The sequence below is a fragment of the Dryobates pubescens genome, chromosome 34 (genome assembly GCF_014839835.1).
Source record: "Dryobates pubescens isolate bDryPub1 chromosome 34, bDryPub1.pri, whole genome shotgun sequence".
Taxonomy (NCBI): Eukaryota; Metazoa; Chordata; class Aves; order Piciformes; family Picidae; genus Dryobates; species Dryobates pubescens.
Genome location: NC_071645.1, coordinates 7,488,581 through 7,516,542, shown reverse-complemented (window position 1 = coordinate 7,516,542; position 27,962 = coordinate 7,488,581). Strand labels below are relative to the sequence as shown.

Genomic DNA, 27,962 nt, shown 5'->3' with positions numbered 1-27,962 from the left:
GGGAGCTGCGGTGTGTGGCCGCCGCCGGCGGAGGGGGCTGCGGGGGGCTGCTCACACCGTCTGGAAGGCTCTGCTCTGGGCAGGCACCATCACCAGCGTGCCTCCCATCTTCACCAGGCTGCTGTAGTCGACTTTCCTGGGCTCCGCTTCCTTCCCCTGCCTGTCGGCACGGCCGCAGCGCGGAGGGGTGAGGTGGGGAGTAGCCTGGGTGGAGAGAGTCCGCTGGCTGCGGCAGGCACTGTTGGCTGTCGAGCGGGTGGAGGAGGAGCCCGAGCGAGAGCTCCTGGAGCCCGAGGAAGAGGAGCTGGGCTTCACCAGATGAGCCTTGGGTGCCTCTGCGTCCTCCCTGCGGGCGGACAGGAGGAGAGGCTCAGGCGCCGCGGCGGCAGAGGGGCTCTGGGAGAGCTTAAGCTGGGGTCTTACCCTGGAAGGTTGGGCTGGGAGCCCCCTGAGGTCCCTTCCAACCTGGGAGTCTGGGAAGCTGCATCTGGGAATCTATGAACCTGGGAATCTGAATCTGGGAATCTGGGGATCAATGAATCAATCAATCTGGGAATCAATGAATCTATGAATCAATGAATCTGGGAATCTGGGAATCAATGAATCTGGGAATCAATGAATCTATGAATCAATGAATCTGGGAATCAATGAATCTGGGAATCAATGAATCTATGAATCAATGAATCTGGGAATCAATGAAGCAATGAATCTGGGAATCAATGAATCTATGAATCAATGAATCTGGGAATCAATGAATCTATGAATCAATGAATCTGGGAATCTGGGAATCAATGAATCAATGAATCTGGGAATCAATGAATCTATGAATCAATGAATCTGGGAATCTGGGAATCAATGAATCAATGAATCTGGGAATCAATGAATCTATGAATCAATGAATCTGGGAATCTGGGAATCAATGAATCTGGGAATCAATGAATCAATGAATCTGGGAATCTGGAAATCAATGAATCAATGAATCTGGGAATCAATCTGACTCTGGGAATCTGAATCTGGGAATCTGGGAATCAATGAATCTGGGAATCTGAATCTATGAATCAATGAATCTGGGAATCTGAATCTGAGAATCTGAATCTGGGAATCAATGAATCTGGGAATCTGAATCAATCAATCTGTGAATCAATGAATCTGGGAATCAATGGATCTGGGAATCTGAATCTAGGAATCAATGAATCTGAGAATCTGAATCTGGGAATCAAAGACTCACAGAACTGTCAGGGTTGGAAGGGACCTCTGGCAGGGGGCTGGGCTGGATGATCTCCAGAGGCCCCTTCCAAGCCCTCCCATTCTGTGCCTCTGTGACTCAGGAGCTCAAATCTACTGAGTGCTCAGGACCCTGCAGCCACTTAGAGGGTCACAGGATGCACTGGGTTGGAAGGGACCCTCAAAGGTCATCTTGTCCAAGCCCCCTGCAGCCAGCAGGGACATCTCCAAGTGGAGCAGGCTGCCCAGGAACATCAATCACAGAACTGGCAGGGCTGGAAGGGAGCTCAAGGCTCAGCCAGCCCCAGCCCCCTGCCATGGGCAGGGACACCTCACACCACAGCAGGTTGCTCACAGCCACCTCCAGCCTGGCTGCAAACACCTCCAGGCAGGAGGCTGCCACCACCTCCCTGGGCAGCCTGGGCCAGGCTCTCACCACCCTCCTGGGCAACAACTTCTTCCTCACAGCCAATCTCAATCTCCCCACTTCTACTTCTGCTCCATCCCCCCCACTCCTATCCCTCCCTGACACCCTCCAAAGTCCCTCCCCAGCTTGCTTGCAGCCCCCTGCAGCTCCTGGAAGGCCACCAGAAGGTCTCCTGGGAGCCTTCTCCTCTGCAGCCTGCACAACCCCAACTCTCTCAGGCTGTCTGCAGAGCAGAGCAGCTCCAGCCCTCTGCTCCTCCTCCTGGCCCTGCTCTGGACACCTTCCAGCCTCTCCAGAGCCTTCCTGGCACAGAGGCTCCAGAGCTGGCCCCAGAGCTGCAGCTGTGGTCTCAGCAGAGTGGAGCAGAGGGGCAGAATCCCCTCCCTGGCCCTGCTGGCCACACTTCTCTTGCTGCAGCCCAGGCTCTGCTTGGCTCTCTGGGCTGCAAGTGCTCCCTGCTGGCTCCTGTTGAGTCTGTGAATCTATGAACCTGTGATTGTCTGACTCTATAAATCTCTGAATCTGTGAATCAATGAATCTCTACATCTGTAAATCTCTGAATCTCACCAGGCTGCAGGGCTGCTGCAGGAGGCAGCTGCTTCGTGAAGCCCCCAAACCAGCAGGGCAGAAGGGGGACAGGGATGCACTGGAGGGGAGTCCAGTGGAGGCTGTGAGAGGCTGAGGGAGCTGGGGTTGCTTAGCCTGGAGAAGAGGAGGCTCAGAGCAGACCTAAACACCCCCAGCTCCCTCAGCCTCTCCTCCCAGGGCTGTGCCCCAGACCCCTCCCCAGCCTCCTTGCCCTTCTCTGGACACCTTCAAGTCTCTCAATGTCCTTCTTGAGCTGAGGAGCCCAGAACTGGACACAGGACTCCAGGGGTGGCCTCAGCAGTGCTGAGCACAGGGCACAAGGACTTCCCTGCTCCTGCTGGCCACACTCTGCCTGACCCAGGCCAGGATGCCACTGGTCAGATGGCTTTGGGATATGTGATGCACACAACTGTCTGTGTGTGACTTGGAGGTCCTGTGGCAGCAGTGCCAAGAGCTGAGGCAGAGCTGTCTGCCCTGCCATCCTCACTCACAGTGACACAGCTCCTGGACAGGACTGGCTGGGACCAGTTCTTCCAGTTCAAAAAAGAATGTGGGTAGTGAAAGGGCAAGAACTGGGCCCAGGGAGAGAGAGAGCAGAGGCAAGAGTCATCAGTTAAAAGCTCAGAGTGGGGCACTGGGGGGGAGCAGCTGGGCAGGAGCCAGCAATGGGCACTGGCAGCACAGGAGGCCAAGGGCAGCCTGGGCTGCATCCAGAGCAGTGTGGCCAGAGCTGGAGAGAGGATCCTGCCCCTCTGCTCTGCTCTGGGGAGACCTCACCTGCAGGGCTGGGGCCAGATATGGAGCCCAACACAGGAAGGACCTGGAGCTGATGGACAGGGTCCACAGGAGGCCACAGAGATGACCAGAGGGCTGAGAACCTCCCCTGTGGGGCCAGGCTGGGAGAGCTGGGGCTGTGCAGCCTGGAGAGGAGAAGGCTCCAAGGAGAGCTCAGAGCAGCCTCCCAGTAGCTGAAGGGCTCCAGGAGGGCTGGGGAGGGACTGTTCAGAAGGGGCTGTGGTGAGAGGGTGAGAGGCAGTGGTTTGAGACTGGAGCAGGGCAGGTTTAGGTTGGAGCTCAGGAGGAAGTTCTGCACAGTGAGGGTGGGGAAGTCCTGGCACAGGTTGCCCAGGGAGGTGGTTGAGGCCCCAGCCCTGGAGACATTCAAGATCAGACTTGATGTGGCCCTGAGTAACCTGCTGTAGGTGGGGGAGTCCCTGCTGCCTGCAGGGGGGTTGGACTGGCTGACCCCAGAGGGTCCTCTCCAAGCCAATGCAGCCTGGGAAGCTGTAGACGTGGAAACAGAATCAAACTTCCAAGACTTGAAAGCAAAGAGCAGAAGGAAGGGGAGAGCTCTGACTGGCTGCTTGCTGGAAACCTGCCCATCAGAGCAGCCAGCTGCTGGCTGCCTTCTAGAGGGGCCTGGTGGCACAGGAGGTGTCTGACCCCAGGGCAGACAGCCTTTGCTTGACGCTTGCTGGGCCAGGAAGCTCTGCTGGCCATGGAGCTGCTGCCCACTTCTAACTCCAGCAGAGGTCTGAGCCTCCCTGCCACCTCGAGCCCTGTGGCCAGCTCTGGGCTCCTCAGCTCAAGAAGGACATTGAGAGACTTGGAGGTGTCCAGAGAAGGGCAAGGAGGCTGGGGAGGGGTCTGGAGCACAGCCCTGGGAGGAGAGGCTGAGGGAGCTGGGGTTGCTTAGCCTGCAGAAGAGGAGGCTCAGGGGAGACCTTCTTGCTCTCTGCAGCTCCCTGCAGGGAGGTTGGAGCCAGGTGGGGGTTGGGCTCTTCTGCCAGGCACCCAGCAGCAGAACAAGAGGACACAGTCTCAAGCTGTGCCAGGGGAGGTTCAGGCTGGATGTTAGGAAGAAATTCTTCCCAGCAAGAGAGATTGGCCTTGGGATGTGCTGCCCAGGGAGGTGGTGGAGTCCCCATCCCTGGAGGTGTTTAGGAAGAGCCTGGATGAGGCCCTTGGTGCCATGGTTGAGTTGCCAGGAGGGGTTGGGTGGCAGCTTGGACTTGATGAGCTCTGAGGTCTTTCCCATCCTTATTGATTCTATGATAAAGTTCAGCCTGGAACGTTTCTCTTTGACCAAACTGCTCTGCTCAGGCTTGGGCTTGGGATCCAGTCTAGGCCTATCCTCTAGCTCCTGGTAAAGAGAAGTGAGGCTGGAAGAAGGCAGAGGATTCCCTCAAGGGCAGGAGCAGCTAAAAGTCTTTCCTGGGCAGGGCTTTTCCCAGTGCTTTGCTTGCTGGGAAGCTGAGGCTGGCTTGGCAGCAGAGCCAGGGGTGCCTGGGGGGGTGAGGGGGAGCCCTGCCATGCAGGCAGCAGCTGAGGTGGCAGCAGCTGAGGTGGCAGCAGCTGAGGTGGCAGCACTCTTGGGACACCCACTCCAGGGGGAGGCTTCTCAGCCCTGCTCCCAGCAGCTCAGGGCAGTGCTCACCCTGAGCCAGCAGCACAGCTGTTCAGAAGGCTCCAGGAGGACTCTGAGAAGCTGCCTGCCCCAGAGCATTGCCCACAGAGACTGCAGCCCCCCAGGACATGGGACATGGGCTAGGGAGAAGGCTTTGGGCTGGGAGTGCCAGGAGCAGGGACTATGGCTTTGGGATGGGAGAGAGGAGACTGAGACTGGAGATGAGGAAGGAATTGTTGAGAGTGAGGCTGGGGAGACTCTGGCACAGGCTGCCCAGGGAGGCTGTGGCTGTGCCCTGCCTGGAGGTGTTCAGGGCCAGGCTGGATGAGGCCCTGAGCAAGCTGTGCTGGTGGGAGGTGTCCCTGCCCATAGCAGGGGGTTGGAGCTGGCTGAGCTTTAAGATCCCTTCCATCCCAACCCATTCTGTGATTCCATGGGATTGAGGATGTGATTCCATGGAACAGGCTGCCCAGGGAGGTGGTGGAGTCCTGGGCTGTGGGAGGTGTCCCTGCCTGTGGCAGGGGGTTGGAGCTGGATGTTCTTCCAGGTCCCTTCCAAGCCAATCCATGCTGGGAATCACTGAATGATTCCATGGTTGGCACTTGGCAGTGCTGGCTCAGTGGCAGGACTGGATGAACATGGAAGGGGTTTCCAACCTTAATGATTCCAGGATGATCCTCAGGGTCCCTTCCAACCCAAACCAGTCTAAGATCCTAGGAACTTCTCCAGGCTCTGAGGTCACTCAAATCCACCCCCAACCATTCTGTGATTCTGAGAACTTCTTCAGACATGAAGGTTGCTCAAGGACCAGAGGAAGGGACCCAAAGAGACCACCCAGCCCAAGCCCCTGCCAGAGCAGGAGCACAGAGTCCAGCCCAGGTCACACAGAACACATCCAGGCAGGGCTGGGAAGGCTCCAGGGAAGGAGACTCCACAACCTCTCTGGGCAGCCTGCTCCAGGCCTCTGGGAGCCTCCCAGGGCAGAAGTTCCTCCTCCTGCTGAGCTGCAACCTCCTGGGCTGCAGTTTCCATCCCTTGCTCCTTGGCCTATGCCAGGGTGCAGCTGAGCAGAGCCTGGCCCTGTGCCCTCCCTCCTGACCCCCAGCCCTCAGCTCTTGAGAGACATTGCTCAGATCCCTCTCAGCCTTCTCCTCTGCAGCCTGAGCAGCCCCAGGGCTCTCAGCCTCTCCTCCCCAGGCAGTGCTGCAGTCCCTGCAGCATCCTTGCAGCCTCCCTTGGCCTCTCTGCAGCAGCTCCCTGTCCCTCCTGAGCTGGGGAGCCCAGAGCTGGAGGCAATCTTGCAGGGGAGGTCTCAGCAGGGCAGAGCAGAGGGGGAGGAAAAGCTCCCTGGCCCTGCTGGCCACACTCTGAATGCCCCCCAGGACCCCCTTGGCCTTCTTTGGCTCGTTGCTGCCCCATGCAGACCTTGCTGCCCAGCAGCACTCCCAGGTCCTTCTCCCTAGGGCTGCTCAGATCCACCCCAAACCATTCTGTGGCTGGAGGAACTTCTTCAGGCATTGAGGTTGCTCAGATCCACCCCAAACCATTCTGTGATTTGAGGAAGTTCCTCAGGCACTGAGACTCCTTCAGCCCTGCAGTGCAAAGCTGTCTGAAACTGAGAGAAGGGAGGAGGGCAGGGAGGGGGAGATGAAAGCAAAGGCCTCACCTGATTTCATTTGGTGCCTCCTCTTCCTCATATCTCTTCTTCTCTTTCCTCCTGATGGTCAGCCTCACCACCAGGAGGAGGAGGGAGAGCCCCAGCAGCACCCCACAGACTGCTCCAGCGATCATGCTGACGTTTTGGGCACCTGGGGGGCAGCAAACACAGGCTGGGAGTTGGTGAAGCCTCCCTGGGGTCAGGTCTGGAGCCCACCCTGCAGCTGTGAGCTCCAGGAGGGAATCAGAGCAGATCTGCAGCTGACAGCAAGCTGGGGGCAGGAATTGAGCTGCTGGAGGGCAGAGAGGCTCTGCAGAGGGACCTGGCCAGGTTGGGCAGATGGGCAGAGGCCAAGGGCAGGAGATTGAACACAGCCAAGTGCCAGGGGCTGCACATTGGCCACAGCAACCCCAGGCAGTGCTACAGGCTGGGGGCAGAGTGGCTGAGAGCAGCCAGGCAGAGAGGGACCTGGGGGTGCTGATTGATGGTAGGCTGAACATGAGCCTGCAGTGTGCCCAGGCAGCCAGGAGTGCCAATGGCATCCTGGCCTGCATCAGGCAGAGTGTGGCCAGCAGGAGCAGGGAAGTCCTTGTGCCCTGTGCTCAGCACTGCTGAGGCCACCCCTGGAGTCCTGTGTCCAGCTCTGGGCTCCTCAGCTCAAGAAGGACATTGAGAGACTTGAAGGTGTCCAGAGAAGGGCAAGGAGGCTGGGGAGGGGTCTGGAGCACAGCCCTGGGAGGAGAGGCTGAGGGAGCTGGGGTTGCTTAGCCTGCAGAAGAGGAGGCTCAGGGGAGACCTTCTTGCTCTCTGCAACTGCCTGAAGGGAGGCTGGAGCCAGGTGGGGTTGGGCTCTTCTGCCAGGCACCCAGCAGCAGAACAAGAGGACACAGCCTCCAGCTGTGCCAGGGGAGGTTCAGGCTGGGTGTCAGTGCAGGGATTAAAAGGAACTGGTGTCTTCACAGAGGAAGAACTGTTGGGGGGGGGGTTGGGAAGAGGCAGGGGGGAACCAGACAGTTCCCCTTATCTATGTGCATAACAAAGGGGAGCTGCAAATCAGCAGGAGGCTGCCTGAGGCTGCCAGGACACCCAGCACAGCCTCCACCCTTTGAGCACAGGCTGAATGGACTGCTAAATACTGACCTCTGCACCCAGAGTCCTGAAGAACCTGACTTAAATGGACATGGGGTGCATGCAGCAGGGGAAGGGGACATGCAGGAGGTGTTTCAGGATGCATGCAGCAGGGGGTTGCAGGGGAAGGGGACATGCAGGAGGCATTTTGGGGCAGGCTCTAAATCCTGACTACCTTCACCCAATCGGGAAAGGGAGAGGGAAGTGCAGCTGGGGATCTAGGATTAAAGGGGAGCTACAGCTGCCAGCAATTTGGGAGACCCCCCCAGCAGGAATTGTCCTCTGGACTCCCCCTGCAGTGGAATAAAGCTTCACTAAACTCCTCTGTCCCCGTTGTGAACAGCAACTTCCAGGTAGAGAGGTTTTTCCCTTACCCAAGGCACTGTGCAGCCCAAAACACAAAGGAGACTTGGAGGTGTCCAGAGAAGGGCAAGGAGGCTGGGGAGGGGTCTGGAGCACAGCCCTGGGAGGAGAGGCTGAGGGAGCTGGGGTTGCTTAGCCTGCAGAAGAGGAGGCTCAGGGGAGACCTTCTTGCTCTCTGCAACTCCCTGCAGGGAGGTTGGAGCCAGCTGGGGGTTGGGCTCTCCTGCAAAGCAAAAGGGAGGACTGGAACCAGCTCAGTTCAGCCGGCAGAAAAGCTGCCTGGGCGCTTCAGCTGCCTGAGGCAAAGAGGTCATCGATGCTACAGGACCAACTTCCAGCTCCTTCAGGCCTGGCTGGGCAGAAGAAATTCCAGAAGCTATTGAATCCCTGGAGACTTCTCAATCAGCAGCCCTTGAGCAGTTCCACCTCCTCCCCCTGACCCCCGAGAGCAGCAGATAACGACCTGCTGATAAGGACCTGCTGATAAGGACCTGCTAAGCTGTGCTGCTCAGCCCGGGGCTCAGCTCCACCCTCCATGCACAGCCTGGCCCTGAACACCTCCAGGCAGGGCACAGCCACAGCCTCCCTGGGCAGCCTGTGCCAGAGTCTCCCCAGCCTCACTCTCAACAATTCCTTCCTCATCTCCACTCTCAATCTCCTCTCTCCCAGCTCAAAGTCATTGTTCCTCAGCCTGGCACTCCCAGGCCTTGGCAAAGTCCCTCCCCAGCTCTCCTGGAGCCCTTCAGGGACTGGAAGGTTGTTCTGAGGTCTCCCTGGAGCCTTCTCCAGGCTGCACAGCCCCAGCTCTCCCAGCCTGGCCCCACAGGGGAGGTTCTCAGCCCTTGGATCCTCTTGGTGACCTCCTGTGGACCCTCTCCATGTCCTGTGGACCCGCTCCAGGTCCTTCCTGTGTTGGGCTCCATATCTGGCCCCAGCCCTGCAGGTGAGGTCTCCCCAGAGCAGAGCAGAGGGGCAGGATCCTCTCTCCAGCTCTGGCCACACTGCTCTGGATGCAGCCCAGGCTGCCCTTGGCCTCCTGTGCTGCCAGTGCCCATTGCTGGCTCCTGCCCAGCTGCTCCCCCCCAGCACCCCCAAGGCCTTCCCTGCAGAGCTGCTCTCACTCTCCTCACCCCCAGCCTGGGCTGAGACTAAGGATTGCCCCAACCCAGGGGCAGGACCTTGCCCTTGGCCTTGTTGACCCTGCTGAGGTTCTCCTCAGCCCAGCTGTGCAGCCTGCCCAGGACCCTCTGGATGGATCCCATCCTGCAGGCTTATCAAGCACAGCACCTGGCTGGGTGCAGGCTGCAGGCAGCCTCAGCACTGAGCAGTGCCAGGACCTCTGCAGGGTGCTGTGTGCCAGGGCCTCTGCAGGGTGCTGTGTGCCAGGGCCTCTGCAGGGTGCTGTGTTCCAGGGCCTCTGCAGGCTGCTCTGTGCCAGGGCCTCTGCAGGCTGCTCTGTGCCAGGGCCTCTGCAGGGTGCTGTGTTCCAGGGCCTCTGCAGGCTGCTGTGTGCCAGGGCCTCTGCAGGGTGCTGTGTGCCAGGGCCTCTGCAGAGTGCTGTGTGCCAGGGCCTCTGCAGGCTGCTCTGTGCCAGGGCCTCTGCAGGCTGCTGTGTGCCAGGGCCTCTGCAGGCTGCTCTGTGCCAGGGCCTCTGCAGGCTGCTCTGTGCCAGGGCCTCTGCAGGCTGCTCTGTGCCAGGGCCTCTGCAGGGTGCTGTGTGCCAGGGCCTCAGCAGGCTGCTCTGTGCCAGGTCCTTTGCTGGGTGCTGTGTGCCAGGGCCTCAGCAGGCTGCTCTGTGCCAGGTCCTTTGCTGGGTGCTGGGTGCCAGGACCTCTGCAGGGTGCTGTGTGCCAGGGCCTCTGCAGGGTGCTGTGTGCCAGGGCCTCTGCAGGCTGCTCTGTGCCAGGGCCTCTGCAGGGTGCTGTGTGCCAGGGCCTCTGCAGGGTGCTGTGTGCCAGCTCCAGCTTCCAGCAAGTGGGATTTGCCTCCTGCTCCATTTCTTTCCCCCTCTCAAATGGATCCTTCAGGCACTGGAAGGCCTCTGAAAGGTCTCCCCGGGGCACTGCTCTGCAAAGCCTGAGTGCAGTGACTCAGAGCAGCCTCAGGTGGGGCAGGGATGGAGGGCAGAGGTGTGGCAGAGACTGTGCAGGTGGAGGGGGCAGGTGTGGGGCAGCAGCTGGGGGGTGCCAGGCTCAGTACTTACGCTGCACTGTCACCTGCAGCACACAGCTCTCCTGGCCAGCCTCGTTGGTGGCAATGCATTGGTACAGCCCTGTGCTCAGCTGGGTGAGGTTCTTCAGCAGGACTTGCCCAGGATTAGAAATGTCTGAAAGAGGGAAAAAAGAGAAACCAAGCCAGGATTAATCACTGAGAGAGCTGTTAGCCCCTGGGGTGTGCTGCCCAGGGAGGTGGTGGAGTCACCACCCCTGGAGGGGTTCCAGAGGGGATTGGATGTGGCACTTAGAGCCATGGGTTAGTCATGAGCTCTGTGGTGCCAGGTTGGACTTGATGAGCTTTAAAGTCTCTTCCAACCTTGGTGATTCTGTGAGACTGTGGAAAGACTAAGAAGTGGTAGCAGAGGGCAGGACACAGAGGCACAAAAGCAGAGTTTCCAAATCAAAGCCTTTCAGCCTCATGAGGCTCAACAAGACCAAGGGCAAGGTCCTGCAGCTGGGGCAGGGCAATCCCAGGCACTGCTAGAGGCTGGGCAGGGACTGGCTGGAGAGCAGCCCTGGAGAAAAGGCCTTGGGGGTGCTGGGGGAGGAGAAGCTCAGCAGGAGCCAGCAGGGAGCACTTGCAGCCCAGAGAGCCAAGCAGAGCCTGGGCTGCAGCAAGAGAAGTGTGGCCAGCAGGGCCAGGGAGGGGATTCTGCCCCTCTGCTCCACTCTGCTGAGACCACAGCTGCAGCTCTGGGGCCAGCTCTGGAGCCTCTGTGCCAGGAAGGCTCTGGAGGGGCTGGAAGGTGTCCAGAGCAGGGCCAGGAGGAGGAGCAGAGGGCTGGAGCTGCTCTGCTCTGCAGACAGCCTGAGAGAGTTGGGGTTGTGCAGGCTGCAGAGGAGAAGGCTCCCAGGAGACCTTCTGGTGGCCTTCCAGGAGCTGCAGGGGGCTGCAAGCAAGCTGGGGAGGGACTTTGGAGGGGGTCAGGGAGGGATAGGAGTGGGGGGGATGGAGCAGAAGTAGAAGTGGGGAGCTTGAGATTGGCTGTGAGGAAGAAGTTGATCCCCAGGAGGGTGGTGAGAGCCTGGCACAGGCTGCCCAGGGAGGTGGTGGAAGCCTCCTGCCTGGAGGTGTTTGCAGCCAGGCTGGAGGTGGCTGTGAGCAACCTGCTGTGGTGTGAGGTGTCCCTGCCCATGGCAGGGGGTTGGAGCTGGCTGAGCCTTGAGCTCCCTTCCAGCCCTGCCAGCTCTGTGACTCTGTGATTCTAAGAACCAGCACTGATGCCTCACTGGAGATCATTTGTCAGCCTTCATCAAAGCACTCCACAGCCCTGAAGCACTTCCCTCTTCAGGGTGGAGCACAGAAGAGCCACAGAATGCATCAGATTGAAAGGGATCCTCAAAGGGCCTCTTGTCCACCCCCCTGCAGTCAGCAGGGACACCTCCAACTCGAGCAGGTTGCTCAGGGCCACAGCAGGGTTGACCTTGAACGCCTCCAAGGATGGAGCCTCCACCACCTATCTGCACCAGCTGCTGCAGGGTTTCACCACCCTCATTGTGCAGAACTTCCTCCTGATCTCCAACCTAAATCTCCTCTGCTCCACATTCAAACTGTAGCCTCTTCTCCTGGCACTCCCAGCCCTTGTCCAGAGTCCCTCCCCAGCTCTCCTGGAGCCCCTTCAGCTACTGGAAGGCTGCTCTGAGGTCTCCCTGCAGCCTTCTCTTCTCCAGGCTGAACAGCCCTAACTCTCCCAGTCTGTCTTCCAATCTCTTCTCCTTCCACACAGTTCTGCCTCTGGCTACAAAGACATTAACAGGTTCCCTTTCCAGCAAGCAGTTTGGCTTTTAATTGCTCTGAGGTCTCCCTGGAGCCTTCTCTTCTCCAGGCTGAACAACCCCAACCCTCCCAGCCTGTCCCCATAACAGAGGCTTTCCAGCCCTCTGGTCATCTCTGTGGCCTCTTCTGGTTCCTCTCCTTCAGCTCCAGGTCCTTCTTGTGTTGGAGGCTCCACACCTGGCCCCAGCCCTGCAGGTGAGGTCTCCCCAGAGCAGAGCAGAGGGGCAGGATCCTCTCTCCAGCTCTGGCCACACTGCTCTGGATGCAGCCCAGGCTGCCCTTGGCCTCCTGTGCTGCAAGTGCACAGCTGTGGGAGGTGAAGTTCCATCACTGCTGTCACTGCCACCAAGTGCCCCCTGCCTAAGGGCAGGCACAGGAGTGCCCAGGTGCCTGCAGACATGGGCAGCTATCTGGCTTTAAGTGTAGCAGGAGCCCCAGGAGGGAGTGACCTGGGATAGATCTGCTGGAGATGATCAGAGGAGAAGCTCCCCTGTGGGGCCAGGCTGGGAGAGTTGGGGCTGGAGAAGAGAAAGGCTGCAGGGAGACCTCAGAGCAGCCTTCCAGTACCTGAAGGGCTCCAGGAGAGCTGGGGAGGGACTTGGGACAAGGGCTGGGAGTGCCAGGACAAGGGAATATGGCTTTGAGCTGGGAGAGGGGAGAGTGAGAGTGGAGATGAGGAAGGAATTGTTGAGAGTGAGGGTGAGGAAACTGTCTCTCCAGTGGGGAGGCTCTGGCACAGGCTGCCCGGGGAGGCTGTGGCTGCCTCCTGCCTGGAGGTGTTTAAGGCCAGGCTGGATGAGCAGCCTGTGCTGGTGAGAGGTGACCCTGCCCGTGGCAGGGGGGTGGAACTGGCTGAGCTTCGAGGTCCCTTCCAGCCCTTCTGTGACTCCCAGAGCTGACTTACTGACTCTGGAGGTGGGGGGCAGGGGCTCAGCTCTCTCCTCCCCCTCGCCGATGCGCTGCCAGCGGTAGGAGATGGGTGCAGTGCCCGAGGCTGAACGGCACTGCAGGGACAGCTCCTTCCCTTCCAGCAGCTCCCCCTCCAGCCAGCACTTGGGCTTGGAAGGTTTCTCTGCAAGCAAAGAGAGGAGAGGTCACACAGAGGCGGCAGGCTGGCCCTGGAAGTCCTTCCCTTGGCAAAGGCTTGGGGTTGAAGCAGCTTCCAAGAGCTGCCTGCTCTGGCATGCGTGGAGGGATCGCAGCAAGGGGACTTCAGCTGCAGCCCTGTGCAAGCTCAGAGCCTGAGAGTGGAGCTGGGAGGCTCTCAGAGGCAGAAATGCCACATTGCAGCCCCCTGGGGCACTTGCACCACTGCCTTCCTCTTCTGGGAGCTGTTTAGAGACCATCCTCCCCCTCCCCCTGCTTCTCCAGTTCCTTCCTCCTCCCCTCAGCATCTGGCAGGGCACAGCACTCCTGCCATGGGCTGACAGCCTGACGTGGGCAGGAGAGCCTGGAAACTGAGTCAGGCTGGAGAGATGCTCTGAGAAACTGAGTCAGGCTGGAGAGATGCTCTGAGAAACTGAGTCAGGCTGGAGAGATGCTCTGAGAAACTGAGTCAGGCTGGAGAGATGCTGTGAGAAACTGAGTCAGGCTGGAGAGATGCTCTGAGAAACTGAGTCAGGCTGGAGAGATGCTCTGAGAAACTGAGTCAGGCTGGAGAGATGCTCTGAGAAACTGAGTCAGGCTGGAGAGATGCTCTGAGAAACTGAGTCAGGCTGGAGAGATGCTCTGAGAAACTGAGTCAGGCTGGAGAGATGCTCTGAGAAACTGAGTCAGGCTGGAGAGATGCTCTGAGAAACTGAGTCAGGCTGGAGAAATGCTCTGAGAAACTGAGTCAGGCTGGAGAAATGCTCTGAGAAACTGAGTCAGGCTGGAGAGATGCTCTGAGAAACTGAGTCAGGCTGGAGAAATGCCACCCCCAGCAGCACCACGGACTTGGATCGCTCTGGGGTCCTGCAACATGAACTCAGAGTCCTCAGCAGGAGATCTGGAGAGGGCAAGTCAGCAGCTAAGGTGGAACATGAGCCTGGTGAGGTCATGGAGAGAATCTGGACAGGGCTGCTGGTGTGGTGTTTTTGAAGGTGATCCTCAGAGCAGCTCTTTGGCCTCTTCCTGTGTCCTGTCCTGGGCCAAAATAAAGAACCCAAAAGCTGCAAAGGTAGATTTGGAGTTGGGCTGAGAAACCTGCTCCTGAGAGGGCTTTGTGCTTGCACCCCTGGGAGGAATCTCCCTCCAGGCTCTGAGGGCACTCTCTCCCTCCAGGCTCTGAGGGCACTCTCTCCCTCCAGGCTCTGAGGGCACTCTCTCCCTCCAGGCTCTGAGGGCACTCTCTCCCTCCAGGCACTGAGGGCACTCTCTCCCTCCAGGCTCTGAGGGCACTCTCTCCCTCCAGGCTCTGAGGGCACTCTCTCCCTCCAGGCACTGAGGGCACTCTCTCCCTCCAGGCTCTGAGGGCACTCTCTCCCTCCAGGCTCTGAGGGCACTCTCTCCCTCCAGGCACTGAGGGCACTCTCTCCCTCCAGGCACTGAGGGCACTCTCCCTCCAGGCTCTGAGGGCACTCTCTCCCTCCAGGCTCTGAGGGCACTCTCTCCCTCCAGGCTCTGAGGGCTCTCTCTCCCTCCAGGCTCTGAGGGCACTCTCTCCCTCCAGGCACTGAGGGCACTCTCCCTCCAGGCTCTGAGGGCACTCTCTCCCTCCAGGCTCTGAGGGCACTCTCTCCCTCCAGGCTCTGAGGGCTCTCTCTCCCTCCAGGCTCTGAGGGCACTCTCTCTCTCCAGGCTCTGAGGGCACTCTCCCCCTCCAGGCTCTGAGGGCACTCTCTCCCTCCAGGCACTGAGGGCACTCTCTCCCTCCAGGCTCTGAGGGCACTCTCTCCCTCCAGGCTCTGAGGGCACTCTCTCCCTCCAGGCACTGAGGGCACTCTCCCTCCAGGCACTGAGGGCTCTCTCCCTCCAGGCTCTGAGGGCACTCTCCCTCCAGGCTCTGAGGGCACTCTCCCTCCAGGCTCTGAGGGCACTCTCTCCCTCCAGGCTCTGAGGGCACTCTCTCCCTCCAGGCACTGAGGGCACTCTCCCTCCAGGCACTGAGGGCTCTCTCCCTCCAGGCTCTGAGGGCACTCTCTCCCTCCAGGCTCTGAGGGCTCTCTCCCTCCAGGCTCTGAGGGCACTCTCTCCCTCCAGGCTCTGAGGGCACTCTCTCCCTCCAGGCTCTGAGGGCTCTCTCTCCCTCCAGGCTCTGAGGGCTCTCTCTCCCTCCAGGCTCTGAGGGCACTCTCTCCCTCCAGGCTCTGAGGGCACTCTCTCCCTCCAGGCACTGAGGGCACTCTCTCCCTCCAGGCTCTGAGGGCACTCTCGCCCTCCAGGCTCTGAGGGCACTCTCTCCCTCCAGGCTCTGAGGGCACTCTCCCTCCAGGCTCTGAGGGCACTCTCCCTCCAGGCTCTGAGGGCACTCTCCCTCCAGGCTCTGAGGGCACTCTCTCCCTCCAGGCACTGAGGGCTCTCTCCCTCCAGGCTCTGAGGGCACTCTCCCTCCAGGCTCTGAGGGCACTCTCCCTCCAGGCTCTGAGGGCACTCTCTCCCTCCAGGCTCTGAGGGCACTCTCTCCCTCCAGGCACTGAGGGCACTCTCCCTCCAGGCACTGAGGGCTCTCTCCCTCCAGGCTCTGAGGGCACTCTCCCTCCAGGCTCTGAGGGCACTCTCCCCCTCCAGGCACTGAGGGCTCTCTCCCTCCAGGCTCTGAGGGCACTCTCTCCCTCCAGGCTCTGAGGGCACTCTCTCCCTCCAGGCTCTGAGGGCTCTCTCCCTCCAGGCTCTGAGGGCACTCTCTCCCTCCAGGCTCTGAGGGCACTCTCTCCCTTCAGGCTCTGAGGGCACTCTCTCCCTCCAGGCACTGAGGGCACTCTCTCCCTCCAGGCACTGAGGGCACTCTCCCTCCAGGCTCTGAGGGCACTCTCCCTCCAGGCTCTGAGGGCACTCTCTCCCTCCAGGCTCTGAGGGCACTCTCTCCCTCCAGGCTCTGAGGGCACTCTCTCCCTCCAGGCACTGAGGGCACTCTCTCCCTCCAGGCTCTGAGGGCACTCTCCCCCTCCAGGCTCTGAGGGCACTCTCTCCCTCCAGGCTCTGAGGGCACTCTCCCTCCAGGCTCTGAGGGCACTCTCCCCCTCCAGGCTCTGAGGGCACTCTCTCCCTCCAGGCTCTGAGGGCACTCTCTCCCTCCAGGCTCTGAGGGCACTCTCCCTCCAGGCTCTGAGGGCACTCTCTCCCTCCAGGCTCTGAGGGCACTCTCCCTCCAGGCTCTGAGGGCACTCTCTCCCTCCAGGCTCTGAGGGCACTCTCTCCCTCCAGGCTCTGAGGGCACTCTCTCCCTCCAGGCTCTGAGGGCACTCTCTCCCTCCAGGCTCTGAGGGCACTCTCTCCCTCCAGGCTCTGAGGGCACTCTCTCCCTCCAGGCTCTGAGGGCACTCTCTCCCTCCAGGCTCTGAGGGCACTCTCTCCCTCCAGGCTCTGAGGGCACCTCTCCCTCCAGGCTCTGAGGGCTCTCTCCCTCCAGGCTCTGAGGGCACTCTCCCCCTCCAGGCTCTGAGGGCACTCTCCCTCCAGGCTCTGAGGGCACTCTCTCCCTCCAGGCTCTGAGGGCACTCTCTCCCTCCAGGCTCTGAGAGCACTCTCCCCCTCCAGGCTCTGAGGGCACTCTCTCCCTCCAGGCTCTGAGGGCACTCTCCCTCCAGGCTCTGAGGGCACTCTCCCCCTCCAGGCTCTGAGGGCACTCTCTCCCTCCAGGCTCTGAGGGCACTCTCTCCCTCCAGGCTCTGAGGGCACTCTCCCTCCAGGCTCTGAGGGCACTCTCTCCCTCCAGGCTCTGAGGGCACTCTCCCTCCAGGCTCTGAGGGCACTCTCTCCCTCCAGGCTCTGAGGGCACTCTCTCCCTCCAGGCTCTGAGGGCACTCTCTCCCTCCAGGCTCTGAGGGCACTCTCTCCCTCCAGGCTCTGAGGGCACTCTCTCCCTCCAGGCTCTGAGGGCACTCTCTCCCTCCAGGCTCTGAGGGCACTCTCTCCCTCCAGGCTCTGAGGGCACTCTCTCCCTCCAGGCTCTGAGGGCACTCTCCCTCCAGGCTCTGAGGGCTCTCTCCCTCCAGGCTCTGAGGGCACTCTCCCTCCAGGCTCTGAGGGCACTCTCCCTCCAGGCTCTGAGGGCACTCTCCCCCTCCAGGCTCTGAGGGCACTCTCCCTACAGGCTCTGAGGGCACTCTCCCTCCAGGCTCTGAGGGCACTCTCTCCCTCCAGGGTCTGAGGGCACTCTCCCCCTCCAGGCTCTGAGGGCTCTCTCCCTCCAGGCTCTGAGGGCACTCTCCCTCCAGGCAGTGAGCCTAGTGATGGCTTGCTTGCTTGCTTGCTTGCTTGCTTGCTTGCTTGCTTGCTTGCTTGCTTGGCTTCCTTTGCTCCTCACCTACAACCTTGAGGGTGATGCGAGCCCACTCGTACTGCCCAGCGTTCTTAACCTTGCAAATGTACTTCCCTGCGTCGCTGGACTGCAGGGAGGTGATCTGCAGGGAGGCATCTCCAGCCAGGAAGTTGGATGTGAAGGACACTCTCCCTTTCTGCTCCTCATTCAGGTCGTCATAGACACGGCCCCCCGAGTAGGTGATCACCTGGGGAGCAGAGAACAGCCAGGGTCAGCCCCAGGGGGGCTTTATGCTCACACACAGCAGGAGATGGAAGCACTTCAGCAGGGGGAGAAGCTGCTGTGCTGGGGGGGGTTCATAAGTATCTGAAGGGTGAGGGTCATGAGGGGGCCAGGATCTTTTCAGGGGTGTCCTGGGGAGCAGAGAACAGCCAGGGTCAGCCCCAGGGGGGCTTTGTGCTCACACACAGCAGGAGATGGAAGCACCTCAGCAGGGGGAGAAGCTGCTGTGCTGGGGGGGGATTCATAAGTATCTGAAGGGTGAGGGTCATGAGGGGGCCAGGATCTTTTCAGGGGTGTCCTGTGCAGTGGACACACACTGGAACCCAGGCAGTTCCACCTCAACAGGAGCAAAAGCTTCTCCACTGGGAGGGTGCTGAGCCCTGCAGCAGGCTGCCCAGAGAGGTTGTGGAGTCTCCTTCCCTGGAGGGTTTCCAACCCCCACCTGGATGTGTTCCTGGGTGACCTGCCCTGGGTGGCCCTGCTTTAGCAGGGGGTTTGGGCTCAGTGATCTCCAGAGGTCCCTTCCAACCCCTCCCATGCTGTGGTTCCCTGAAGCACAGGTAAATGAGTGACAGCACAAGGAGCAAGGGATGGAAACTGCAGCCCAGGAGGTTGCAGCTCAGCAGGAGGAGGAACTTCTGCCCTGGGAGGCTCCCAGAGGCCTGGAGCAGGCTGCCCAGAGAGGTTGTGGAGTCTCCTTCCCTGGAGCCTTCCCAGCCCTGTCTGGATGTGTTCTGTGTGACCTGGGCTGGGTGACCCTCCCTTGGCAGGGGGCTTGGACTGGATGATCTGTGGAGGTCCCCTCCAGAGAGGCTGTGGAGTCTCCTTCCCTGGAGCCTTTCCATCCCCTGGATGTGTTCTGTGTGCCCTGCCCTGTGTGCCCTGCCCTGTGTGCCCTGCCCTGGCAGAGGGGTTGGGCTGGGTGATCTCTGGAGGTCCCTTCCAGAGAGGTGGTGGAGTCTCCATCCCTGGGGCCATCCCAAAGCCACCTGGATGTGTTGCTGTGTGACCTGCTCTGGGTGACCCTCCCTTGGCAGGGGGGGGGTTGGACTGGGTGGAGGTCCCTCCCAACCCCCTCAGGTCCTTCCAACCCTTCCAGCTCTCTCTAAATCCATCAGCTGGCTTTTCCAGAGAGCCCACCTCTGGAAGCCCACCAGCAGGGCAGACCCCTGGCTGCTGCTGCTGCCACCCCCCCAGCAGGGAGCTGCCTTCCTCCCCTCCTCTGGGCTGCACCTACCGCTTTCTGGACTGTTTCAGAGATGTGCAGCAGCCACTCAATGTCCAGGCTGCCTTGCTCCAGCAGCCCCAGGCGGTGGTGGCAGGGCAGGGTCACGTTGTCTTCAGCCACTCTCTTAAACTCAGTCTGGGCCAGGCACAGCCAAACACAGCAGGAAGCTGAAAGACAAAGCCTGGTGGTCAGAGGCCAGCAGGAAGGACACAGCTCTGCCCTGACAAGGGCTGCTGCTTTAGGTTGGCCAGGATTCCTTCCTCACTCCCAGCAGGACACTGAGGGGCTGGAGAGGGTCCCAAGAAGGGCAAGGAAGCTGGGGAAGGGTCTGGAGAAGAGGGCTGGGGAGGAGCAGCTGAGGGAGCTGGGGGTGGTGAGGCTGGAGGAGAGGAGGCTGAGGGAGACCTCCTTGCTCTCTGCAGCTCCCTGTAAATGTGACTGGGAAGAAGCTGGGGACCTGGAAGCCATGGCTTAGTTGTCAGGAGCTGTTGGGTGACAGCTTGGACTTGATGACCTCTGAGGTCTTTTCCACCCTTATTGATTCTATGAGTCTGTGATCCATGGGCTGAGGTCAGCTGTGTGAGGTTTAACAAAGCCAAGGGCTGGGTCCTGCCCCTTGGCTCACAGCAGCCCCAGGAAGGCTCCAAGCTTGGGGGCACAGTAGCTGGGTGCCACCTGGGGGTGCTGGGTGCCAGCAGCTGCAGAGGAGCCAGGGGGTGCCCAGCTGGGCAAGAAGGCCACCAGCAGCCTGGCCTGCAGCAGCAATGCTGTGGGCAGCAGGAGCAGGGCAGGGATTGTGCCCCTGGGCTGGGCACTGCTGAGGCCACCCCTGCAGTGCTGCCTTCAGCTCTGGGCTGCTGGCTCCCAGCAGCACCTTGAGAGGCTGCAGCAGGGCCAGGGAAGGGCAAGGAAGCTGGGGAAGGGTCTGGGGAAGAGGGCTGGGGAGGAGCAGCTGAGGGAGCTGGGGGTGGTGAGGCTGGAGCAGAGGAGGCTGAGGGAGACCTTCTGGCTCTGTAACTCCCTGCAAGGAGGCTGGAGCCAGCAGGCTGCCCAGAGAGGTTGTGGAGCCTCCTTCTCTGGAGCCTTTCCAGCCCCATCTGGATGTGTTCCTGTGTGACCTGCCCTGGGTGCTTGGCAGGGAGGTTGGACCTGATGATCCCTGGAGGTCCCTTCCATCCCTCCACCATTCTGTGGCTCCCCACCACTGGGGGCTGTTCACAGCATGCATCTCAGCACTGGAAATAAGAGCCCAGCCTGGGAACCAAAGGGTTAACCTTAAGACAGGCACAGGGAAGGGTCTTGGAGGAGCAATGTCCTAAACCAAACCATCACACACACAAAGAATAACATCCTGGAGTGGCAGAAACTGTTTGTCAGGGTTGAAGAGGAGGAGGAAGGGGCAGAGTGGAGCCAGCAGAGGGAAGCAGAGCACTGCAGACAGCAGCAGCAAAAGCCAAACCTGCCCTGAGCTCCCCGAACCTGGGCCAGGAGATGCTGCCCCACAGCACAAGCTGATGCTGCACCAGCAAACCCTGCCCTGAGCTGCCCAAACCTGACCAGGAGATGCTGCCCCACAGCACAAGCTGAGCTTCAACCAGCAAACCCTGCCCTGAGCTGCCCAAACCTGGGCCAGGAGATGCTGCCCCACAGCACAAGCTGATGCTGCACCAGCAAACCCTGCCCTGAGCTCCCCAAACCTGACCAGGAGATGCTGCCCCACAGCACAAGCTGATGCTGCACCAGCAAACCCTGCCCTGAGCTGCCCAAACCTGGGCCAGGAGATGCTGCCCCACAGCACAAGCTGAGCTTCAACCAGCCAAACCTGCCCTGAGCTGCCCAAACCTGACCAGGAGATGCTGCCCCACAGCACAAGCTGATGTTGCACCAGCAAACCCTGCCCTGAGCTGCCCAAACCTGGGCCAGGAGATGCTGCCCCACAGCACAAGCTGATGCTGCACCAGCAAACCCTGCCCTGAGCTGCCCAAACCTGGGCCAGGAGATGCTGCCCCACAGCACAAGCTGAGCTTCAACCAGCCAAACCTGCCCTGAGCTGCCCAAACCTGGGCCAGGAGATGCTGCCCCACAGCACAAGCTGAGCTTCAACCAGCAAACCCTGCCCTGAGCTGCCCAAACCTGGGCCAGGAGATGCTGCCCCACAGCACAAGCTGATGCTGCACCAGCAAACCCTGCCCTGAGCTCCCCCAAACCTGGGCCAGGAGATGCTGCCCCACAGCACAAGCTGATGTTGAACCAGCAAACCCTACCCTGAGCTGCCCAAACCTGGGCCAGGAGATGCTGCCCCACAGCACAAGCTGAGCTTCAACCAGCAAACCCTGCCCTGAGCTGCCCAAACCTGGGCCAGGAGATGCTGCCCCACAGCACAAGCTGATGTTGAACCAGCAAACCCTGCCCTGAGCTGCCCAAACCTGGGCCAGGAGATGCTGCCCCACAGCACAAGCTGAGCTTCAACCAGCAAACCCTGCCCTGAGCTGCCCAAACCTGGGCCAGGAGATGCTGCCCCACAGCACAAGCTGAGCTTCAACCAGCAAACCCTGCCCTGAGCTGCCCAAACCTGGGCCAGGAGATGCTGCCCCACAGCACAAGCTGATGCTGCACCAGCAAACCCTGCCCTGAGCTGCCCAAACCTGGGCCAGGAGATGCTGCCCCACAGCACAAGCTGAGCTTCAACCAGCCAAACCTGCCCTGAGCTGCCCAAACCTGACCAGGAGATGCTGCCCCACAGCACCAGCTGAGCTTCAACCAGCAAACCCTGCCCTGAGCTGCCCAAACCTGGGCCAGGAGATGCTGCCCCACAGCACAAGCTGATGTTGAACCAGCAAAACCTGCCCTGAGCTGCCCAAACCTGGGCCAGGAGATGCTGCCCCACAGCACAAGCTGAGCTTCAATCAGCAAACCCTGCCCTGAGCTGCCCAAACCTGGGCCAGGAGATGCTGCCCCACAGCACAAGCTGATGTTGCACCAGCAAACCCTGTCCTGAGCTGCCCAAACCTGGGCCAGGAGATGCTGCCCCACAGCACAAGCTGATGCTGCACCAGCAAAACCCAAACCCCCCCCCAGGCATGGGGACTCCACCACTCCCCTGGGCAGCCTCTGCCAATCCCTGACCACTCTGACAGCAAACAAATTGTTCCTCAGCTCCAACCTGAATCTCTCCTGGCACAATTTCAGATCATTTCCTCTCCCTCTATCACCTGAGACTAGGGAGCAGAGCCCAACCCCCACCTGGCTGCAGCCTCCTCTCAGGGAGCTGCAGAGAGCAAGGAGGTCTCCCTCAGCCTCCTCTGCTCCAGCCTCACCACCCCCAGCTCCCTCAGCTGCTCCTCCCCAGCCCTCTTCTCCAGCCCCTTCTCCAGCTCTGTTGCCCTGCTGCAGCCTCTCAAGGTGCTGCTGGGAGCCAGGAGCCCAGCACTGAGCCCAGGACTTGAGGTGTGGCCTCCCCAGTGCCTGTATCAATGACTTAGATGTGAGCAGATCCCAGGGTGGATGAATGCAGGTCCTGGTGAGGGTGGAAGCTGCTTTCCAGCCTCAGGAGCTGCTTTCTTTAGAGGCAAAGGCCATGGCATTGATCCCTGGACTCCCTCAGCTCCATCTGCCACATGCAATTATGCCTCCTGCCCAAGATGAAGCTCTGCTTTCTCCTCCAGCCCACATTGCTGCAGGCTGCCCTCATTAACAGCCTGACACTCCCTAGATGGGGGATCAATAACCTTAATTGAAGCACCACAAGGCTGAGGCACTCACAGCACATTTGCAGCCCTGCCAGAGTCCTGTGCCAGTTCTGGGCACACCTCAGAGGGCAGCCTGCATGCAGCTACAATGAGAGCCTCACCAGGAGGAAACAAATCACCTCTTGAAAGAGCATAAAGAGCATCATTACCACTGCTGCCTGCCCTGGGGGTGAGGAGAGTGAGAGCAGCTCTGCAGGGAAGGCCTTGGGGGTGCTGGGGGGGAGCAGCTGGGCAGGAGCCAGCAATGGGCACTGGCAGCACAGGAGGCCAAGGGCAGCCTGGGCTGCATCCAGAGCAGTGTGGCCAGAGCTGGAGAGAGGATCCTGCCCCTCTGCTCTGCTCTGGGGAGACCTCACCTGCAGGGCTGGGGCCAGATATGGAGACCACAACACAGGAAGGACCTGGAGCTGCTGGAGAGGCTCCAGAGGAGGCCACAGAGATGACCAGAGGGCTGAGGAACCTCTGCTGTGGGGACAGGCTGGGAGAGCTGGGGCTGTGCAGCCTGGAGAAGAGAAGGCTCCAGGGAGACCTCAGAGCAACCTCCCAGTACCTGAAGGGCTCCAGGAGAGCTGGGGAGGGACTCTGGACAAGGGCTGGGAGTGCCAGGCTGAGGAACAATGGCTTTGAGCTGGGAGAGGGGAGATTGAGAGTGGAGAGGAGGAAGAAATTGTTGAGAGTGAAGCTGGGGAGACTCTGGCACAGGCTGCCCAGGGAGGCTGTGGCTGTGCCTGCCTGGAGGTGCTCAGGGCCAGGCTGGATGAAGCCCTTGAGCAGCCTGTGCTGGAGGGAGGTGTCCCTGCCCATGGCAGGGGGCTGGAGCTGCCTGAGCTTTGAGGTCCCTTCCAACCCAACCCATGCTGTGATGAAGTTGCTCACAGTGCACAGCTGGCTCCAAACCTCTTCCCCCTGGCAGAGCTTGGCAGCCACAGGAGGGCAGGGCAGGCAATGCATTGAGACAAGGGATGAGATTCCCGCAGGCTGGAGCCAAGTTTCTCTCGGTACCACCACACAAGGGCAGGCTCTGGAGTCCTTACCCCCCCCAAAGCTCCTCTGCCCCCTCCACAGCCTGTGTACAGCTCTGCAAAGAGCAGCTCAGGGATTGCATCTCTCAGCTTCACTCAGCCCTTGCTCAGCCAGGCTGGAGCTCCTCTGACTCTGTGCCAGTCAGGAGGTGCTGGGTGATAAGTTGGGCTTGATGTTCTCTGAGGTCTTTTCCAACCTCACTGATTCTGTGATTCTGTAAAGCCTCTGACACAGGCAGAGGATCAGAGCATTGCTTGGGTTGGAGAAGCTCTCTGAGATCCTCCAGTCCAAACATCCACCCAGCACCTCCATCAACACCAAACCCTGGCCCCAGGTGCCATGGCCACAGGGTTCCTGAGCACCTCCAGGCATGGGGACTCCACCACCTCCCTGGGCAGCCTCTGCCAGTCCCTGAGCACTCTGGCACCACAGAAATTCTTCCTCAGCTCCAACCTAAGCCTCCCCTGGCACAATTTCTCCTATCAATAGGGAGCAGAGCCCAACCCCCACCTGGCTCCAGCCTCCTTGCAGGGAGCTGCAGAGAGCAAGGAGGTCTCCCTCAGCCTCCTCTGCTGCAGCCTCACCACCCCCAGCTCCCTCAGCTGCTCCTCCCCAGCCCCTTCCCCAGCTTCCTTGCCCTTCTCTGCCCTGCTCCAGCCTCTCAATGTCCTTCTCGGAGTCAGGAGCCCAAACCTGAACCCAGGATTTGAGTTGTGGCCTCCCCAGTGCCTAATCAATGACCAAATGTGAGCAGATCCAGGGGTGGACACAAGCCCACAGAGCTCCTCAGGCTGGTGGTGCTCCCCTGGGTGGCTCCTCCTGCATCTTTGACTCACTGCTGCTTGTGCTGCAAACATTTCTTCCCCTCAAGGGCTCTGAAAGCAGCCTGAGCCTGAAGGAGACCCAGACAGGGGCAATAGTTTGGAGAGTGAAGAAACACAGAGCCCAGGACAGCCTCCTCTGTTGCAACTTGGAAGCTCTCCTTCCTGCCAGGAGCTGAAGACATTTCCCATCTGTGGGAGCCTGATCTCACTGCACTCTTGCAGGAACTCATTTCCCAAGCTCCTTCATGGGACAGCAAAATCCTCTCCCACCCCCAGCCCAACTCTGGCCCCTGGCAATCAGCAAACTCCAAGCATTTGGCCAGAAGCAGATTCAGGGTCTGGCAGGCTTGGGCAAGGAGGTTGGACTGCAGGATGTCCAGAGGTCCCTTCCACCCCCTAACACTCTCTGACTCTGAGATCCTGACCTCAGGAAAGACAGAGAATGGCTGGGGAGGGCACAGCAAAGGGCTGCAGAGGGGCTGAGGGCACTGGAACAGCTCTGGGAGGAGCAAAGGCTGAGAGAGTTGGGGCTGTGGAGCCTGGAGGAGAGCAGCCTGAGGGGGAGCTGATCAATGCTGAGCAATACTCCAGGGGTGGGGGTCAGGAGGATGGGGCCAGGCTGTGTTCAGTGGTGCCCAGGGGCAGCACAAGGGGCAGTGGGCACAGACTGAACATCAGAAGCTCAGCTGAACATGAGGAGGAACTTCTGGAGCTGAAGGGTGGCAGAGCCCTGGAGCAGGCTGCCCAGGGAGGTGATGGAGTCTCCATCCCTGGGGACATTCCAAACCCTCCTGGCTGTGTTCCTGGGTGACCTGCCCTGGGTGACCCTGCTCTGGCAGGGGGGTTGGACTGGATGCTCTCCAGAGGCCCCTTCCAAGCCCTCCCATTCTGTGCCTCTGTGACTCAGGAGCTCAAATCTACTGAGTGCTCAGGACCCTGCAGCCACTTAGAGGGTCACAGGATGCACTGGGTTGGAAGGGACCTTCAAAGGTCATCTTGTCCGAGCCCCCTGCAGCCAGCAGGGACACCTCCAAGTGGAGCAGGCTGCCCAGGAACATCAATCACAGAACTGGCAGGGCTGGAAGGGAGCTCAAGGCTCAGCCAGCCCCAGCCCCCTGCCATGGGCAGGGACACCTCACACCACAGCAGGTTGCTCACAGCCACCTCCAGCCTGGCTGCAAACACCTCCAGGCAGGAGGCTTCCACCACCTCCCTGGGCAGCCTGTGCCAGGCTCTCACCACCCTCCTGGGCAACAACTTCTTCCTAATGTCTGATCCAACTCGCCCCTCCTCTAGCTTGGATCCATCCCCCCCAGTCCTATCCCTCCCTGACCCCCTCCAAAGTCCCTCCCCAGCTTGCTTGCAGCCCCCTGCAGCTCCTGGAAGGCCACCAGAAGGTCTCCTGGGAGCCTTCTCCTCTGCAGCCTGCACAACCCCAACTCTCTCAGGCTGTCTGCAGAGCAGCCCCAGCCCGTTCAAGGCTGTTGCCTGTCTCCAGGGGCAGACTCAACCACAGACTCCTCTCATTGGTGGCCACAACCACCTCTCATTAACACACACAGCTAATTAATGACCACAGACTCCTCTCATTGGTGACTACAACCACCTCTCATTAACACACACAGCTAATTAATGACCACAGACACCTCTCACTGGTGACTACAACCACCTCTCATTAACACACACAGCTAATTAATGACCACAGACACCTCTCACTGGTGACTACAACCACCTCTCATTAACACACACAGCTAATTAATGACCACAGACTCCTCTCACTGGTGGCCACAACCACCTCTCATTAACACACACAGCTAATTAATGACCACAGACACCTCTCATTGGTGACTACAACCACCTCTCATTAACACACACAGCTAATTAATGACCACAGACACTCTCATTGGTGGCCACAACCACCTCTCATTAACAACCACCTCTCATTAACACACACAGCTAACTAATGACCACACACCCCCCTCACTGATGACCCAACCCACCTCTCATTAGCAAGCACACCTCATTAATGACCACAAACACCTCTCATTAAGGCTTTTCTCTCCCTTCTGACTCTTCCCCCCCCAGTTTCTCCTGTGGCTAAACCCAAGGCACTGAATCAGCTTCCTTGCTTCATTCCAGGGCTGCAAGGAGAGCCCCCAGGGCCTGGCCACCCCCTCCTCAGCCTCAGACCACCCCGGCTCTGGCAGCTGGTTACCCGGACAGCATCCCAGGCCAAAACAAACAGCCTGCTTCCAGACAGTTGTTGTGCAGCCTGTGCACAGGGGAGGAGAAGCTGGGGGCGGACGAAGCCTCCTCAGGATCATTGACTCAGCCCGGGCTGTGCTCTGGGACATCTGCTCTCTGTGTTCCTTGGCTGGCACAGCCAGGGGGGCCAAAGGTTGCCTTCTCCCAAGGGCTTGAGCTGTACCAAGTGAGCGAGCCCCGGCCCCCAGCGCACGCTGCCTGCAGCCTGCTGCCTTCTGCCTGCCTTTGATGTCAGGCGCTGGGTTGTGAAGGGAAAGCATCTCGGGGAAGAAAAATGTGAGGCGGGAGGCAGCTCCCGCAGGGAGAGGGCTGGCTGGGCTCAAACCGAGAGGGCAGCACGGCCCCAGGCAGAGCCCCGCAGCTCCGCGGGGCTGCCCTGCGATCCGAGCCGCGGGGGCCGGGGGCTGAGGCGGGGAGCGGAGCCGGGGGCTGAGCCGGGGGGCTGAGCCGGGGAGGGGAGCCGGGGGCTGTGCCGGGGGGCTGAGCGGGGGGCTGAGCCGGGGAGGGGAGCCGGGGGGCTGAGCCGGGGAGCGGAGCCGGGGGCTGAGCGGGGGGCTGAGCCGGGGGGCTGAGCGGGGGGCTGAGCCGGGGAGTGGGGGGCTGAGCCCGGGGGGCTGTGCCGGGGAGGGGAGCCGGGGGCTGAGCGGGGGGCTGAGGCGGGGGCTGAGCCGGGGGGCTGAGGCGGGGAGGGGAGGAGAGGAGAGCCGGGGGGCTGAGTCGGGGGGCTGAGCGGGGGGCTGAGCCGGGGGGCTGTGTCGAGGGCTGAGCCGGGGGCAGAGCGGGGGGCTGAGCCGGGGAGGGGAGCCGGGGGGCTGAGTCGGGGGGCTGAGCGGGGGGCTGAGCCGGGGGGCTGAGCCGGGGGGCTGTGTCGAGGGCTGAGCCGGGGGCAGAGCCGGGGGCTGAGCGGGGGGCTGAGCCGGGGGGCTGTGTCGAGGGCTGAGCCGGGGGCAGAGCGGGGGACTGAGCCGGGGAGAGGAGCCGGGGGACTGAGTCGGGGAGTGGGGGACTGAGCCCGGGGGGACTGAGCGGGGGGCTGAGCCGGGGGCTGAGTCGGGGGCAGAGCGGGGGACTGAGCCGGGGAGGGGAGCCGGGGGCTGAGCCGGGGGGCTGAGCCGGGGGGCTGTGTCGAGGGCTGAGCCGGGGGCAGAGCGGGGGACTGAGCCGGGGAGGGGAGCCGGGGGGCTGAGGCGGGGAGTGGGGGGCTGAGCCCGGGGGGGCTGAGCGGGGGGCGGAGCCGGGGGGCTGAGCCCGGGGGGGCTGAGCCCGGGGGGCTGAGCCCGGGGGGGGCTGTGCCGGGGGGCTGAGCCCGGGGGGGGGGCGCTGTGCAAACAGACAGCAAAGGGGAAGAGCCCTGGCCGGCGCTCAGCTGCCAAGGGCTGCTGACGTGAAGCATCTGGCATGAG

At 60.8% G+C, this 27,962-nt stretch overlaps 1 protein-coding gene across 1 annotated transcript; it reads right to left on the bottom strand.

The window, feature by feature from the left end:
- Positions 1-51: 51 nt before the first annotated feature.
- On the bottom strand, positions 52-27,959 carry LOC104302559 (translation initiation factor IF-2). The gene is made up of 7 exons (XM_054176009.1): positions 26,885-27,959; positions 18,708-18,865; positions 17,234-17,435; positions 12,692-12,859; positions 9,998-10,120; positions 6,313-6,454; positions 52-346 (listed from the first exon to the last, which is right to left on the bottom strand). Exons 1-7 carry the CDS (start codon positions 27,957-27,959, stop codon positions 52-54), a joined length of 2,163 nt encoding a protein of 720 aa, XP_054031984.1.
- Positions 27,960-27,962: the final 3 nt, after the last annotated feature.